This window comes from Myxocyprinus asiaticus, chromosome 17 (assembly GCF_019703515.2).
Source record: "Myxocyprinus asiaticus isolate MX2 ecotype Aquarium Trade chromosome 17, UBuf_Myxa_2, whole genome shotgun sequence".
NCBI lineage: Eukaryota > Metazoa > Chordata > Actinopteri > Cypriniformes > Catostomidae > Myxocyprinus > Myxocyprinus asiaticus.
This window is the reverse complement of record NC_059360.1, coordinates 4,030,792-4,044,308: the sequence shown is the minus strand read 5'-3', so window position 1 is coordinate 4,044,308 and position 13,517 is coordinate 4,030,792. Positions and strand designations below refer to the sequence as shown.

Below are 13,517 nucleotides of genomic sequence, written 5' to 3'. Positions count from 1 at the left end.
CATTCTACCAGGGGTGTAGCGGCCTCCTGGGCCCTGGCCAGAGGTGCCTCTCTAACAGACATTTGTAGAGCAGCAGGCTGGGCAACACCCAACACCTTTGCAAGGTTCTACAACCTCCGGGTGGAACCGGTTTCATCCCAGATAGTGGCACGCAATACAGGCGGATAAGCCTGGGATAGCCGGCCGGGTGTATCGCTTGCACATAGCGCCTTCCACCTCCTTTTGAGCTGAAGTGCGCCATTAATTCTCAGTAGTGTTCACAAACTTTGTTCCCTGGTTGACTTCCTCCGAGCCCTGTGGCAGTCGAGTTTTCAGAGAGACTCGCTGCCGGCCCAGTACACGTGCTAACTAAGAGTCCTGTTCTGGGGTAGGTGCTCCGCATGTGGCGGTTCCCTGTAAGGCAAACCCCATGTGATGTATATCTTCCACTAATTCGTTTCCCTGTTGGCAAACTGCGTCTTCCTTGGGCAGAGCCCCTCTGCCCCAGTCTGTATGTTTGTAGTAACTCCTCCCCCGTTGGGTAGGATCTACCTTGAAGACTCCCCACATGGTCGGAAAGACCATGTGATGTATTTTTCCACTTAAATATCCCCCCCTCTCTTTGGGCGAGGTTTGGTCTCCGCAGTGTCTTCCCCTTGGGTGGGACACCCCCCAACTAGATCTGTTGGCCCAGTCGGATAATCCCCCTTCTTTTTAGGGAGTGGAAAAAAGAAGGGGAAAAGAGGCCACGTCTGGGTTAGCCTGTCTCTATCTTTTGGGTAGTCGACTTGTCCCCAAAGGGACGTTCGACACTCATAACTATGTTGGGGGAGGTTACGTGTCGACCTGGTGTGCTGGCTATGAGGCACACAGTGGTCTGCCTGCCACACACCGCCAGTTCACGTAACACATTTCAGCCAGTTTTGGCGTTTCGTATAGGGACCCCTAGTGTCACTACATCGACACAACGTCGAGTGAGTGACAGATAGGGAATGTCATGGTTACTTGTGTAACCTCCGTTCCCTGATGGAGGGAACGAGACGTTGTGTCCCTCCTGCCACAACGCTGAATTACCCGTTGAAATGGCCGGACCTTGTCTCGGCTCCTCAGCATAAAACCTGAATGAGTGGTTGCATACCAGCTCCTTTTATACCCGTATGTCCGGGGGAGTGGCTTGCAAATACCATTCGCCAATCTTCATTGGCCTTTTATCAAAGACCAGAGGTGTCTGGGGCTCCCAAGAGTGACCCCTAGTATCACTACATCGACACAATGTCTCGTTCCCTCCATCAGGGAACGGAGGTTACACAAGTAACCATGACGTTTTATTTAAAAAAAAAATGTGCTTGCATTGTCAAATAAAAACCTGATTTACTAGGATTCCAAACAAAGTGTACTAATTTGCTTGTGCATTCTATCAAACTGTGAGTACTTAGTGGGTGGGGGTGATTTGGACACTTCCAAAGGAGGCTTTTGCATAAGGTAGTTGTACCAATTATAACTATACTCCTCATTTACTGCTTTTACAAAATAACATTTTATTTATTTTAAATGTTTTTTATTTGATGTATTGTTCCATAGGACATTTATTATAAATGGCATTTATAATTGTCTTATATTAATACCCGTGTCTCTTCAATTAAAATGTTTTTGATTGCAACTGTGGAACAATTCAAACTGCAATAATCTTTACAATGGCTCAACCATGGGAATAATGCGCACGAAAGAGACGCAGAAGACCAGTTAAAAGCAATGTTTTTAAACTAGAACAAAAGGTTTAAAAATAGGACATAATTAAAAAAAAAAAACAAAAACAAAAGAAAAACACTTTATGTGTGCAATTTAATACATTTGCATTTACACTGCCCTTAATTTTGCACACACTGGAGGTGCACCTAAAATCGCATATTATTTTTTGGATGCCTGCAAAAACTGAAAATCTGAAAAATGCAACCTTCAGTAGTGTACGTTAGTAGATCTGACATTTTTTGTGTGTGCTATCAAGGTTTTCTTAACTAAGATATTGACTCAAAATAGTGTCTCAAAACCTAGTGAGTTGACTTGCTGCTTTTATATGGGTAGTTTTACATAGCTACCTAGCAAATAAAAAAAATGGCCATCAAATAATGATTTGCATTGAAATTATGTTATTATGTGAGAAGAAATAGACTGCAGAGTCTTCAGAAACAGCTGAATTCAACATCCGGTTTGCATCAGAATTCTGGAGCATATTGCTATGATAGTTTTACTGCTGATTATGCCACTTGTAACAAGACTACATGCCAAATAAATAAATAAATGGACATGAAATATTGATTTGAGTAGAAATTATGTTATGAGCTTACTTGTAAAGATCAAATAGTGATACAAGAAGTAAGAAAGATAGACCTCGTTTCTACCAAGTATTACGATGCATCTCAGGTAATCCAATCACATGTGGTCAGGTGAGACACATCGATGTTGACGCCTGGTCGCTTAAATGCATCTCCTGTGACCACTTGTGTTCGGATTTGGAGGGGAGGGTCTCTGTTTCATGATGACAAACATCAATCCCTATGTCAGTGTGTTACTGCATGATATTAAAGCACAACAAAGTCAGAAAAGAAAAGAAAGCACAAAAAAAATGGAGCACTGTTTCTCCCAGATCCAGTGGAAATTTAATCTAAGCACAAACACAACTGTATTAAAGGAGCTTCAGGTGTTCATTCTTGTCATCTGTGTAGATATCAGACACACTAAATAAGATCCATGAAGCTCTTGTAATTGTGTGTGTATCTGCTTTTTGAAATTTTCCGAAAGGACAGTTATTTCCTTTTTAAGCCACTTGTTTTAGCGCAGCTGTTGATTGACAGGTGGCACTTCATTGCCGCCTGGATGCATACAGGACGGATTAGTGTTTACACCTCAAATGTGATGTGGTCACATGCTTTTTTGACCACATTTGTATGTGGTTTCAGTGATCCGATCACAAAACGTTTTAGACCCCGTTTAGACCTGTATTTAGGGCCGACCACATGTGATCGGATCACCCGAAACGCATCTTAATACCAGGTGGAATTGTGGTCATAATGACTATAATACTGTATATAGCTCTTATATCTGTTTAACTGCTACATGTACTGCTATAGGATTAAAATATAATGTGTTTGTCTCTCACAGAGAGTAACCAAATTAATTGCAGTCCCACCAAACCAAGCCTCGTCGAGAAGGATGATAACAATAATGACGAATATGACAACTACGATGAGCTGGTGGCCAAATCTCTGCTTAATCTCGGCAAAATCGCAGAGGATGCCGCTTACCGCGCCATGACTGAGTCCGAGATGAACAGCAACTCCTCAAACAGTGCAGAAGAGGAGGAGGAAGACGAAGATGATGAGGAAGATGATGAAGAAGATGAGGATGAGGAAGGTGAGGAAGGCTCAAGGAAGGGTGAGCTAAGTGTAGATGTCAACAGTGATGTAGTGAGGGAGACTGTGGACTCTCTGAAGCTTCTGGCACAGGGTCACGGAGTTACAATCTCAGACAAACTTGAAGACAGGCCGTATCAGGACGATGACAGGCAGTGCAGCAACATTAATGGTAATGGACTCACTGGCAACTGTGGGCAGGGTAAACTCACCATTAATGGTCATATGGTGGAGAAGAGTGATGAGGAAGTTTGTCTAAGTAGTTTGGAGTGTCTTCGCAACCAGTGTTTCGACTTGGCACGCAAGCTAAGCGAGACCAAGCCAGCCGAGCGCCTCAACAATAACCAGCAGGTGCATCAACTCTATCAGGAGGCCCACCAACAGCATCAGAACCCTGAAGAACATCGCATCCTCGAGCGCAACTACTCAGACATGGTGAACCTGATGAAGCTGGAGGAGCAGCTCAGCCCATGCTCCAAGACGTTCTCCAGTTGTGCCGCAGAACACAAAGGCTTCCAGGACTGCGATGAAGACACCACCTCTGTCACGTCAGACCGCTCAGAGGAAGTGTTCGACATGACCAAGGGTAACCTGTCTCTGCTGGAGAAGGCCATAGCGCTGGAGACAGAGCGGACCAAGGCCATGCGGGAGAAAATGGCTTCTGAAGTGGCCAGAAGAGAGAGACTGCATTTGCATGAAGACGGTTTGAGGCATAGCTATGAAGAGGAGCGGAAGAACCGTCTACACCATGGCGGCCTAAAGAAGCCCTACTATCTTAAAGGTAATTTCATATTTGAATGATTGTATGACTCAAAATAATGCACTGTTTATCTTGTAAGCACTCGATTTAGTGATTATAAACTGGGTCTTTGGGTGGAAAATGCAACAGGAAACAGGGCAATTTGTCCCTCATTTGTGTCACCATGGCTAACTACTTGTATAAATAACAGCATATTGAACACATAGTCACATTAGTTCATAGATTTAATTAATTAATTAACGCAATCTAATACAAACGCAGATTTGTATTAGATTGCACTACATATGTGTATGTGTATATGTGTATGTATGTATGTGTGTGTCTGTATGTACGTATGTGTATAACTATTTTTTATTTTTTATTATTATCTGTGTCTTGCTGCTGTTTTTGTATTGTTTTTGTATTGTTGGACACTGGAAGCTCCTGTCACCAAGACAAATTCCTTGTATGTGTAAGCATACTTGGCAATAAAGCTGATTCTGCCATTCTGATTAACGCATGTGATTAGTTAAAATGTTAAATGTGTTAATTTTTCTTAACCGCGATTGAAGCATTTATCATTAATACAGCATAAACCAGCATAAACACTTGTTGGAAGGGCGCTTTTCATGTGGAGTTCAAAGCGCCAATTGACACTGGCGTTGACGCCCTGATGAATCATGAATGCGGATTCATGATTCATAATGTAGGAAACCGAACAGCCACAGTCTACTGGCAGATCAATATTATGGAGGATGAGAGTTTAAGAGATTTAATGCCCATTGCAATGAAAATGCAACCTATGTGGAGACTAGTTCTTTCAATTAGTCAACCTCTCACTTAGGTTGACTGCATTTCTATCTTTATACTGTGGTAGGCTTTATGTGGAAAATGTTAATAAAACATTATATTGTTACCTGTTGTTTTCTTTTCTAAGATGGAAATACATGCATTTTGACAGGAAAAGAAGTACTGTATATATAGTCAAATTTCAGCACTTTCAACATTTGCTATTTAATCACGATTATCTACAAAAAAATTATGCAATTAATCGCAATAAAAAAAAAATTTATCGACTGATAGCACACACACAAAAAAAGTACTTTTTTAATGTTTACACTTTTATTGGCCTTGCAAAACTCTATTTTCAATCAGGTTATGATAGAAACAAGTTACTATATTTCTACATTTTTTTATAATGATTTTAACATGGTTCTGGTGTGTATTGCTGAAGTCTCCTGGTGAAATTAACACTAGAGGCACTAAAACAACGACTTTTATTCATTTTCACACAAATCACAAATAAAAATAGCAGATTATCAGTCATAAACACTTCAATTTTGCCCTGTTCCTCACACAATGCGATCTTACGACATCTAAACATTTACTATATCACATGACTTGTAAGGTGTTACATTTGAACATTTGCTCTTCATAACCAACTACATTTACAAGCTTGTTCAAGCTAGATCAAATTGTGCAGCAGCTCAACTGATAGTGTGTTTGATTTTGTGATGCAAAGGACCGGGGTATGAGTTCTGAAAAGAATGCAAGTCAACATGTGAGCCAAAAGTGTCATAGAAGCCCCATAAAATGACAATGTTTTATATCTCGCATTTGCTTTGATGACACTTATCGATTAGGTTTAGGTTTAAGATTTAGGGTAGGGAGGTAGGTTTTGTTGATTTAAAACATGAAAGGTCAGCTCATGTGGATAAGTTAAGTGTTCTTGTATGTTACTTTGCTCTGAGAGAGGATCCCACACTGACCCGAGGTCAAGCTTTCTCCAACATCTCCATCCCTGCGCTGCAAGCAGCAGTGGCTTGATGTTGTTCAAATAGGCCAGCATGGCCACATCACAGGCTAAGCTTGTCAGGCATAAGTAATGGCAATCTACACAGCCGAGAGGACAGCAAATCAGCCTGTGCTCATGCTGCCTATTTATAAATCCAGAGAGCAGCTCTGCTTGGAAATACAGCTGTAGCTCTGGAGTTCAAGCGTGGAGCACCGCACAGAAAAATATGCTAGGAAATTATTGAGTGCTGCTTATTCCGAGGAGTTTCCAAGGAGCCTCCTGGTTTATTTGTGTTACTATTGGGATTGAGGAACCAGATTAAAGGATTATTGCATGCTTGAAACCATGAGAATATTACTCTGATAATTATAAGTAGAACACTATTTTAAGAATAAAACTGGCAAAGATAGTATTTTTAGATTTTTGCTCCTTTTTAGCATAAACATAAGGCACACACCTGAACATGACTGAAAATTCTGCCATTATTTACTCACCCTCATGTTATTCCAAACCCGTATGCTTTTTTTTAAAAACCGAACAGTTTCTTCCACATCTTCATATAGATCGTTTCAATAAAATAATCATCCAAAGTGACAGTGGCTTTTAAGCTTCAAAAAGGGCAATAAAAAACAATAAAGCACTATAAAATAGTAAACACATGCACTACATTCCAAGTCCTTTGAAACCATATATCTTTGTGTCAGGAACAGACCAAAATTTCGTTCTTCACTGAAAATGTTCACTTCAGCTGTAGCTTTTAAATCAAATGTGCTGCCTAGGGCACAGTTTTGCCCCGACGACCAAATGACAAAAAAATGATTGGTTCTCAGTAGTGGTCGACCGGTATGGGTTTTTCAATGGCCGATGCTGATACGTAGAGAGCAGGATGGCCAATGGCTAATTTAAATACAGATAAACATAAGACATTTTAACAATAGCAAATCAGATGTACACAAAATTTCTAAAGTGAAACAAACACTTATTCTATACAAAATTTTACTCACATTTGCATAAACTTGAAAAGAAAAAACCTAACACAAGCTAACATGATTATTGGCCAATGCAGATAATCCCAAAATGGCCATATATTATCCAATTAATCGGCCAGGCCGATAAATCGGTCTATAACTAGTCCTCAGGTGTAGGTAACCAAACGTCATTGATGTCAAATTTGACATGATTTGTCTACTGCCATATTTGTTTTGCAAAGATCTATGATTTGGAAAGATTTTTAATTAAGGCTGGGCAATAAAATGATATCGATATTTATCTGAAGAAATACATTTTCGATATCGATGATAAACTTTTGAGTAATTTTCAATATTTAGCCCATGTTCTACATCTAGACTATCGGATCAGGTACTTGTCGTTAAAATCGCAAGCAATTCGGCAAAGTTACACACACAATTAGCTAGCTGAATCACAGTCATGAAATCAGCCTGTTAGGAAGTATTAGCAGGCAGCCCTGCTGTCATGGAAACCAGTAATGAGGCCAGATGAGGCTTGGTAGTGGTGAACTAGCAACTAGTTATCCAGCTAATGTGATATCATTGTGTACCGAACAAGACTGCAATGACAAGGCAATACAGCTATCTACTGAAATAAACAACAACTCCAACATCAACACCATTGATATATGTACTATTTAGTAACTGACAAGAAAGTGTTTCGTTTTCTTGTGATCTTTATTGGCCGTTGGCAATCCAGCTTATGGTGCATTACCACCACCTACTGAGCTGGAATGTGCAGCATCTCAAAGTCTTTCAGTGAAGTCAAACATCAGCTGAAGATGATGAAATTGGCAAAATTTCATCGAAAAGATGTTACATACTGTACAGTATGTACGATTAAATCCTAAACTGAGTATATTTTAAAGGTAGCTTACCCTGTGGAGTTTATTTTTTTCATTATGTTTAAGTTTATGTTTAATTCATTCTTGAGGTCTAAGAAACGTTTTATATCGTGATAAAAAATCAATATCAAATGATATGATTTTTTTTTTTTTTTTTTTTGGCCGTATCACCCAGCCCTATTTTGTATGAATAATATTATTTCTTAATTTTCTGTCTTTTCCTTCTGTCTTTTCCTTTTGTGCTTTTATCTTTTTTGAGGGTTTGACAGTCCTTAGTCACTATTTTTATTTTATGGAAAACAGCAGCTCAGACATTATTATAAATTTCTCCATTTGTGTTCCACAGAAGAAAGAAAGTCATATGAGTTTGGATAGGTATGAAGGTGAAATAATGACAGAGTTTATATTTTCGTGTCACCTATTCCTTTAAAACACATGAAAACTTTCATACACTGCTCTCCAGATGAAGAAAGGCTGACAGCACGCTCAAAAGGACGTTTGGCCAGCATGCACAGCAGACACTATCTCTCTAATGGCAGAATAATGAGAGCCGCTTGGCCATTACACCGTGATAATATCTCGCCGCAGCAGAGATAGCGGCAGACGCTGCCTGCCTACCCAGGGGGCATTATGATTTATAAAAAGTGTGGAGGCCTGACAGTTATGGAAGGAGCTCTTCCTTAAAAAAGGCATGGGGCGGAGATGGAAATTGAACAGTATCAGTATGACCGATTATGAACGACAGGACCACTGACTGCACATTAATTATCCTCATACGCTATGGTAATGGGGGCCATTTGCTATGCAAAGCATGCCTTGTCCGGCGCTACAATCAATATCCAGCTCTTTCTAATATGTATTCCACTCAGCTGTGCTCTTTCCCTCTATAACTTGTTTGCTCTCTCTTGGGTTGCTGTGAAACAGCTGCATAATAATCACTGGAACCAGGGCGATTGTATGAGGATATTCATGCCTGTATGTGTTTATGTGTGTTACACTGTTAGAACATTAAGGGAGTGTTCTGAATAGGTTCAATAAAACTTACGTTCTCTCAGAAGCATCAGTGGCATAATGTTGATTACTTCAGAAAATAATTCTCACTCATCCTTGTTTTTGTTTTGTTTTTTAAAAAGCAAAAATCACATTTACAGTAATTCATTTACAATTGAAATACAGTAAACTGAGCCAAAAATCTGAAATTTAAAAGCAGAAATGTACAACTTTTTGTTAAAGCACTTTTTACTTAGTCAAGTTTACTGCCTTTACATAGTCAAGACAGGAGTTGAAAGATTGGATAGAACTCTGCAAAGACAATTTCAGTAAACGATTCTATAACACTAGTCATGTTTAAGTCTTGTGACTGTACTTTCAAAACTTTGTATCTTAATGTTTATTGCATTGCCCTGTTTACTTCTGCTGTAAGTACCTTACTGTAACCATAATCTTTTACACTGATGAGCCAAAACATTATGACAACCTGCCTAATATGCTGTTGGTCCTTAGTGTGCCGCCAAAACAGAGCCAACCTGCCGAGGCATTGACTCTACAAGACCCCTAAAGGTGTCCTGTCCTGTAAGTTGTGAGGTGGAGCCAACGTGGATCGGACTTGTTGGTCCAGCACATCCCGCAGATCCTCAGTCGGATTGAGATCTGGGGAATTTGGAGACCAGGGCAACACCTTGAACTCTTCATTCTGTTCCTCAAACCATTCCCAAACAATGTGTGCAGTATGGCAGGGCACATTATCCTGCTGAAAGAGGCCACTGCCATCAGGGAACACCATTGCCATGAAGGGGTGTACCTGGTCTGCAACGATGTTTAGGTAGGTGGCACGTGTCAAACTGACATCCACATGAATCGCCGGAACTAGGGTTTCCCAGCAGAACATTGCCTAGAGCATCACACTCCCTCCACCGGCTTGATATCTTCCCACAGTGCATCCTTGTGCCATCACTTCCCCAGGTATCCGGTGCAAACGTGCATGGCTGTCCACATGATGTAAGAGAAAACGGGACTCATCGGACCAGGCGACCTTCTTCTACTGCTCCAAGGTCCAGTTTCGATGCTCATGTGCCCATTGTAGGCGCTTTCGATGGTGGACAGGGGTCATCATGGGCACTCTGACGTGCTCTGGTCTGCGGCTACACAGCCCGATATTCAGCAGGGTGCGATGCACTGTGTGTTGTGATACATTCCTCCTGTAACCATCATTAAAATGTTCTGTGACTTGTGCCACAACAGACCTTCTGTCAGTTTGGACCATATGGGATAGCCTCCATTGTCCTCGTGAATTGAGGAGCCTTGGGCGCCCAAGACCCTGTCACCAGTTTGTGGTTTGTCCCTCCTCGTACTACTGTCGGTAGGTACTGCTGACCAGGAGCACCCCACAAGCCTTGCCATTTCAGAGATGCTCTGACCCACTCATCTGGCCATAACAATTTAGCCCTTGTCAAAGTTGCTCAGGTCTTTACTCCTGCCCATTTCTCCTGCATTCAACACGTTGACTACGAGAACTGATTGTTCACTTGCCATCTAATCTACCCAAACCTTGACATGTGGCATTGTTAGGAGATGTTCAATGTTATTCTCTTCACCTGTTAGTGGTCAATGGCATGAGTTTGGGGTGGTATTACCTGTTTGTCTAAGCAATGCATTTGGTTGGAGTATTTGAGAAACTCAAGTTTGGTGATGCTAGTGGCGCAGAAATTGCACACTTCACCTCACCTGAGGGCTGGGTCTAAAGTATTTTCTATGATTTTCTTTGAGCCTGGACTTTCCGAGTTTGGGGCTTATCAATTAAAGAATAACGGCGGGAACAAATTGGTATTGGTTATAATTCAGCTTTACTTGTGGATTTTGAGTGTACAGTTTAATAGAGTTGGACTACAGTTCGGACTGGGACTGGAGTCCGAGTCACGAGTCCAATTTTAATGGACTTGGACTTGTCACGGACACGGATGCATTTTTACTCTGACTTGACTCGGACTCGAGTTGGACTTGGAATTTTTTTACGAGTTTGACCGAGTCCATGGCATTTGTGATGCAGTGAAAAACAAACAAACAAACAAACAAATAATGTAACAGGGTGACCTTACATCCTCTTTTCCAGACCTGGATTTCAAAATTGCCTCTAAAGGATTTGGCTTTGTCTTCATATTGATGTGCTCTCTACAGTTAGTACTATCATACAGTCTGTGTATTTGATACTGTGCATCAGTTTTCACACGTATACGTATGTCCTTATGTGTGATTATTCTGGCTGAGAGCAGCAGTGCATATTCTTTCAAAGTACTTTTTTAGCTCTTTCGCCCACGTGCCCATTTAATATAATATGATGGATGAAATAGACCATGATGGAAATCGTACAACTCAGTTTGTCACATATGTGTAGCCTAAACTCTGTGTGTTATCTGTAAAGCTGGCATGTGCGTTTCAATGGCAAAAAAGTCAGAAAATACAATGAAGAAAACAAGTGAGGGGAGAAGTCTCTATTCACCTATTATCCATACTAAATATAATGTGAAAAGACGCCCAAGGTGAGTTTGATCTTGACTTTAGGAAAGTAGGCTACACCTGGACACAACAGGAGGACTGAAAATTGTGAAGTGTAGTACTGTAGTATATAAATATTTTTTGAATGGTCTCTGATCTTTTCAGTTTTTATTTCATGTTGTTGTATTTAATTTTATGGGCATTATTAAATGTTTTAATATTACCATTTATTAAATGTGTTAAACACATTAAATGTATTTAATTCATTACAATAGTGTATTTCACCCATAATTTAGATAAAACTAAACTAAACTGAATAGACAAATTGAAAATGAAGTAGAAATAAAAACTAAATTAAAATTCAAAACAATAATAACTCTGGTTGAAATGACTAACACAGCTTTCACTTTCACAGCTACTTTGATTTATAAAAATCACTAAAAATATTTGAGTTTGCTATTCACAAGAAGCATCTGCTGACATGGACAATGCCTCGCAAAAAAGAGATCTCAAGAAGACCTACGATCAAGAATTTTTCTTTGCATGAAGCTGGAAAGTGTTGCAAAATTATCTCAAAGAGCTTAAATATGAATCTGTCCAGGGTTAGAGAAATTATCTATAAATGGAAAAGATTTAGTACTGTGGCTACTCTTCCTAGAAGTGGCTGTCCAGCCAAGATGATTCAAAAGGCACACCGCAGAATGCTCAATGAGGTAAAAAAGAACCCTAGAGTGGCAGGTAAAGACTTGAAGGAATCACTGGAACTGGTTAACATCTATGTTCATGAGTCTACTATAAGGAAAACATTAAACAGGCATGTTGTCCATGGCAGGACACCATGAAGGAAGCTGCTGCTTTCCAACAAAAACATTGCTGCCTGCCTGAAGTTTGCCAAAGACCACCTTGACACTCCACAACACTATTGGGAAATGTTTTGTGGACTGATGAAACTAAGGTTGAATTGTTTAGGAAGAACATGCAGAACTATGTATGGCATAAAAAAGGCCACCACATACCAACATGAAAACATAATCCCAACGGTGAAGTACGATGGCGGGTGCATCATGATTTGGGGCTGCTTTGTTGCTTAGGAGCCTGGATCGCTTGTGATCATCAAGGGAAAAATGAATTTCCTAGTTTATCAAGATGTCCTACAGGATAATGTCAGGGTGGCTGTGCGCCAACTGAATTTTAGTAGAAGTTGAGTGATGCAGCAGGACAATGACCCTAAACATCAAAGTAAATCCACTACATAATGGCTTCAAAAAAAGAAAATCCACCTTTTGGAGTCAGAGCCCAGACCTTAACCCAATAGAGATGCTGTGGAATGACCTCAAGAGAGCCATTCACACCAGACATCCTAAGAATATGGCTGAGCTGAAGCAGTTCTGTAAGGAAGAATGGTCCAAAATTCCTTCTGAACGTTGTGCAGGTCTAATCCGCAGGTCTAATAGGAAACGCCTGGTTGAGATTTTTACTGCCAAAGGAGGATTGATCAGTTATTAAATCCAAGGTTCACTAAATTATTCCACAGCTCTGTGAATGTTAAATGAGAAGTGTTCAATAAAGACATGAAAGATTATAATTGTTTGTGTGTTGTTGGCTGAAGCACATTGTGTTTGTCTATACTTGTGACTTTGATGAAGATAAGATCACATTTTATGACCAGTTAATGCAGAAAAACAGCTAATTCTAAAGGGTTCACATACATTTTCTTGCCACTATAGCACTTTATTTGGAACACTATGGTCCTATTAAAGTGCCCGACATGGTCTTCTGCTGTTGTAGCTCATCCGCCTTAAGGTTCAATGTGTTATGCATTCTGAAATGCTATTCTGTTCATTACAATGTACAGAGTGGCTATCTGAGTAACAGATACAAAATAGTATTGTGATTGTATGAGACCAGGTTGCCTGAATGACATGTTAAAAAAAAAATTGGGTCAAGTGGTTGGTTGCTTTACATGTTGGATAGTATTTTGTTGTCTAACTATGCGGTGCTTGGCCAGAATAAACTGCAATGAAGATCTGACATTATGGCAGTTGTTAAAATTTGGCAACATCTGTTTAAGAAACATTGGTTATGGGTATGGACTGTTTTCACATATCTGGGTTGGAGAGCGGAAGTAGACGCATGGCAGGGTAAACTTGAATGGTGGTGAACAGGAGACCACAGCAAATTACATTTTTGCTTACCTGTTTGCTCCATGCAACAGCAAAAGAAAAAATCAATGACTATGCTTTCACAGCT

The 13,517-nt window shown here is 40.2% G+C and overlaps 1 protein-coding gene across 8 annotated transcripts in view; it reads left to right on the top strand.

The window, feature by feature from the left end:
• myt1lb (myelin transcription factor 1-like, b) overlaps nucleotides 1-13,517 on the top strand; it is a 262,765-nt gene that overhangs the window by 168,400 nt on the left and 80,848 nt on the right. For all 8 annotated transcript variants that reach the window (XM_051723176.1, XM_051723183.1, XM_051723180.1 and 5 more), the window contains exon 6: nucleotides 3,139-4,170. In XM_051723176.1, the coding sequence (XP_051579136.1) occupies nucleotides 3,139-4,170 (1,032 nt within the window). The remainder of the gene's footprint in view (nucleotides 1-3,138; nucleotides 4,171-13,517) is intronic.